At 43.1% G+C, this 5,000-nt stretch overlaps 1 protein-coding gene across 1 annotated transcript in view; it reads left to right on the forward strand.

The window, feature by feature from the left end:
* LOC138969612 (CD109 antigen-like) overlaps positions 1-5,000 on the forward strand; it is a 23,087-nt gene that overhangs the window by 2,613 nt on the left and 15,474 nt on the right. The window contains exons 2-4 of the mRNA XM_070342471.1: positions 24-188; positions 602-715; positions 3,703-3,825. Coding sequence (XP_070198572.1) covers positions 24-188; positions 602-715; positions 3,703-3,825 — 402 coding nt within the window. The remainder of the gene's footprint in view (positions 1-23; positions 189-601; positions 716-3,702; positions 3,826-5,000) is intronic.

A 5,000-nucleotide genomic window follows, 5' to 3' on the forward strand; every position in this document is an offset into this window, starting at 1 on the left:
ACTGTTTGACCTATAACTTTGAGATTCATGTGTTGTGTGACCTTGACAACTTTGATTTCCATGACAACAGGGATAACGGTCAAGCTGTTGTACACAAGACTGCTCCGGACACCATAACTACCTGGCTGACCTCGGCCTTTTCTGTCCACCCTGTTTATGGCCTGTCCGTCATTCAAAAACCCGCGGAGGTTCCATTTACTTATTGTTTTGTGTGTTTTGTTGTTATTCGTGTTTGTCATTTCCCTCTGTTTGTCTGCCTTTCTTCGTGAGGTAGTTTGTGTGTTTGTATGTTTCTTTGTTTTTGTAGACAGGCAGACAGACAGACGCACGCATGCACACGCGCACACACACTCATGCACACACACACACACACTGACACACACACACGCACGCACATACACGCACGCACACACACATACACACACACACACACACTCACACTCACACTCACACACTCATATATACACACACACACACACACACACACACACACACACACACACACTCACACATACACACACCAATAGACAGACCGACAGACAAACAGGGAAGAAACATAATACACTCTGTGATCAAAAGCTGTTTGTGTGTCTTTTACCAGCTGACGACCTTCAAGAGTCTGTTTGTGAGCCTGGACCTTCCCTACTCTGCTATCCGGGGAGAAGACTTGTGCATGAAAGTCCTTGCCTTCAATTACCACGAGAAGATGCTCTATGTAGGCTCTCACGATGGGCGAAAGGCACAGTCCTTCACGTGTAAACAATTGACTCGTCATCTCAGATCTGGCCTGGCTTTTAGGCCCCGTTCACACAGCTGTACGTCCTTATACCCCAGTCACACAGAGACGCCGCTTCTACTCAGTTGTAAAATTGTCGGAGAGCGTGGCTAATCGTGGGCCAAACGTGGAAGGATCTCCATGAGCGTGGTTTGGTCGGGGTGGGATCTGCTAGGCCGCGAAGCTGCACGCTCTCCCTACGCTTATTTTGAACTGCACAAAACAAGCGTAGCCGGGTCTGGGCGCAGCACAGTCGTGATGTAGGTTTTTTCATGGCCCCCGTCACACAGCTCTACGTCCTTACGAAGACCATGCCGATCACTCCAATCATCCCCGATCTGAAAAAAGTGATCAAATCGGGGCATATCGCCGTCAAAATCCAGCACATGGCACATTTACAACAAAAAAACTACATCACGACTGTACTGCGCCACGACCCGGCTACGCCTATTTTGTGCAGTTCAAAATAAGCGTGGGTAGAGCCGTAACCTCGCAGGTCCCACCCCGACCAAACCACGCTCATGGAGATCCTCCCACGTTTGGCCCACGATTGGCCACGCACTCGGCCACTTTTCCATCGTAGTAGGGCGTGTATGAAGTATGTGTGAACGGAGTATTACGTGGTATAAGGCCACCCCTCAACTTAGACACATACCAACACTCAAATATCTGACAGCTTGCTGTGCATGGTGTCAATTTTAAGATGAATAGTTTTATTAGATTGCCCCTGATGTCAGTTAATAAATAAGTCCATAAACACATCCTCACTGATGTCAATGAATAAATATATTCATCGACAAATCCCAACTCTGCTCTGCGCACACAATAGTCAACCTGTTGATTTTTGGTATGTGTTCTAGTGAAGGGTTGGTCTTATCCCACGTATGTGGCTGGTCAGATGTGAGGTGTGGAGGCTTATGAGTTACACCTTAGGAACTGTGGCGTTTCGTTGATTATAACCACCCCCCGCGGGTTAGGGGGAAGAATTTACCCGATGCTCCCCAGCATGTCGTAAGAGGCGACTAACGGATTCTCTTTCTCCTTTTACCCTTGTTAAGTGTTTCTTGTATAGAATATAGTCAATTTTTGAACAGATTTTAGTCAAGCAGTATGTAAGAAATGTTAAGTCCTTTGTACTGGAAACTTGCATTCTCCCAGTAAGGTAATAGCCTATATTGTACTACGTTGCAAGCCTCTGGAGCAAATTTTTGATTAGTGCTTTTGTGAACAAGAAACAATTGACAAGTGGCTCTATCCCATCTCCCCTCTTTCCCTGTCGCGATATAACCTTGGTGGTTGAAAACGACGTTAAACATCAAATAAAGAAAAGAAAAGAAAGAATTGATTATAACCTTGCATTTTATTTAGGGTTTAAATGGGGATTTGTCGCGTTAAAAATAAAAGCTAATTAAGTTTCCTGGGGGCTTAGAACATACATGAGTCTGGTTTAGAAATCAACATTACATTTCAAAACTTAATCAAACATACAACTTTCAGAGCATAAGTACCATTTTGCCAGTCCCTATTTTTTATTTGATTATATTTTTTACTTTTGTTGGGTGGGTGGGGGCGTTGGGGGGGGGGGGGGGTTACAGACAGTTTAACTAAGACATTTTTTAAGTGTGATTTTTGTCGTTGAATTGTCGTTACGTTAAACAGTCTTTTTTTAAAAATTTTTATAGTAATGTTGATGATTGGTGTACGCAGATTATTTGCTGGCTTCACTCGAGATCGTTGGTTTTTTTCTCTCGTGTTTTTGTTTGTTATAGCGATTTTTATTTCTTGATTAGACCTGAGCTAACGACGATTCTTCGGTAATCCATAAACTAAACATTCAGGATGGTTTAATAGACAGAACGAAACATTCAGATGATCTATCATATTCCTGTGTCTCTTTTTATTGTTCATATTTGAACGTTAGCATGCAGTCGGAATTAATCTGTTTCGGTTTTCGCCTTGACGCTAATTCGGTCATAAAAACAGAGAATGGTTCATTTGTATGATCTTTAAGTGACATAACACACACACACACGCACACACACACACACACACACACACACACACACACACACACACACACACACACACACACACACACACACACACACACACACACAAACAAATACACAAACGCACACACACACAAACGCACACACACACGCACACACACACAAACAAACAAACATACACACACACACACACACACACACATACACACACACACACACACACACGCACACACTTAAGAACCACAATCTAGCGATGTTTATTTTATTTTTTATTTTTTATTTACGAGGATTTATATCGCGCACGTATCTCACCACACAAGGCGACTCAAGGCGCATGTTACCTATTAATGCCGTGTGAGATGGAATTTTTTACACAATATATCACGCATTCACATCGGCCAGTAGATCGACTGCCTTTAGGCGCTGCATCCACCTTTCACGGCCTATTATTCCAGGTCACACGGGTATGTTGGTGGACATTTTTATCTACGCCTATACAATTTTGCCAGGAAAGACGCTTTTGTCAATCGTGGGATCTTTAACGTGCACACCCCAATGTAGTGTACACGAAGGGACCTCGGTTTTTCGTCTCATCCGAAAGACTAGCACTTGAACCCACCACCTAGGTTAGGAAAGGGGGGGAGAAAATAGCGGCCTGACCCAGGGTCGAACACGCAACCTCTCGATTCCGAGCGCAAGTGCGTTACCACTCGGCCACCCAGTCCCTGTTTACGAAGTTTATATCATTCTTGTTTTGATATTTAAGTTTTGTACTTTTTTATTAGAAAAAAAAGTATTTTAATTTATTTTATGTATTGATAAAAATAACATATTTAAAAAAAAAATATTCAAGAAAAGGCTTATGCTGATCAGTCAATATGTTTCGGATTTCTCTTTGATGATTGCCGCGTGTTTCAGGTGAGCCTTGTGATGGGGCGGAGCGAGGGAATATCCAACATTCGCCTGATCAGGACCTCGCGCAAAAGTAAAAACCGGGTGGAGTACAGAGCCCCAATGAGAGTCAGCCACCGCATCGGAAAGGTCAGTTTTAACGCTGGTTTTAGTCCGAGCTTCCCCCGAAAGCGGCGTATGACTGCCTGAATGGCGGGCTAAAAACGGTCGTACACGTAAAAACCCACTCGTGTCAAAACATGACTGAACGTGGGAGTTTCAGCCAAAGAACCAAGAAGAAGATTTGATTTGATTTGATTTGATATATGTTGCTTTTTGGGTCCAGCGGACCATATAGGCCAAATCAGGACCCCACAAGTTTAACATAACACATATTTACCAATTTCAATAAACTAAACCAGGAACGTCACCCAAAGGGAACACAAAAGCAAAATCGAAACTATGAGAAAATGGATCACAGTAAAAATATTATCACAGCTCACCGTAAAACTATTATCACAGGCATGGCACCATGGTGCCTCTTCTCTTTTAAGCAGGTTGAACCGCGTTAACTCGGCTACACACTGGTCACACACGGGATTCACCATACTTTGGAGAGAAAAAAAGGTCACACATGATAAACTCGAGATTCACCACGAGTTGGAAAAAAGGGTGGAGATTTTGATGGGTTAGAAAAGGTAAGTAAAAGGACGAAGGGGAGGCAGAAATAGAGAAAAAAACAAGAAAAAGATCCTAATTAGGTTCACGGCATCAAGAGTGATGCGACCTTCTCTCAGAAGTTAGTAGAGAAGGCTCCCCCATCCACCACCCGGGGGACGCGCCTCCACGCCAATTAGGGGGCGCGAGGTACGAAGAAGAAGAAGAAGAAGAAGAAGAAGAAGAAGAAGAAGAAGAAGAAGAAGAAGAAGAAGAAGAAGAAGAAGAAGAAGAAGAAGAAGAAGAAGAAGAAGACAAAAAAAGCTTAAGAACATGTCCGAGGTTTAGTAAACGTTATTGAGAAATGATAAACAAAATTCTAAATAAAATGGATCGGTACATAAATAGTATTTGTAATTTGATCAAAATATGACATTTGACACAGATCTCGACAGTCATTGTTCTTCAAAAAGACGCTAACGGTCGAGTTCTTCTTCTTCCTCAGCGTTCCAGAATTGTCTGGTTACGTGTGAGCTCGTTTGCCTATTTGGGTTCCCCACACTATACTCTGAGAGCATAGTCAGCTCACTCCGCTTTCGTTGAGTAGGCATGCTGGGTATTTTTGTGTTTCCATAACCCACCGAACTCCGACATGGATTACAGGATCT

Source organism: Littorina saxatilis, linkage group LG6 (genome assembly GCF_037325665.1).
Source record: "Littorina saxatilis isolate snail1 linkage group LG6, US_GU_Lsax_2.0, whole genome shotgun sequence".
NCBI classification, from domain to species: domain Eukaryota; kingdom Metazoa; phylum Mollusca; class Gastropoda; order Littorinimorpha; family Littorinidae; genus Littorina; species Littorina saxatilis.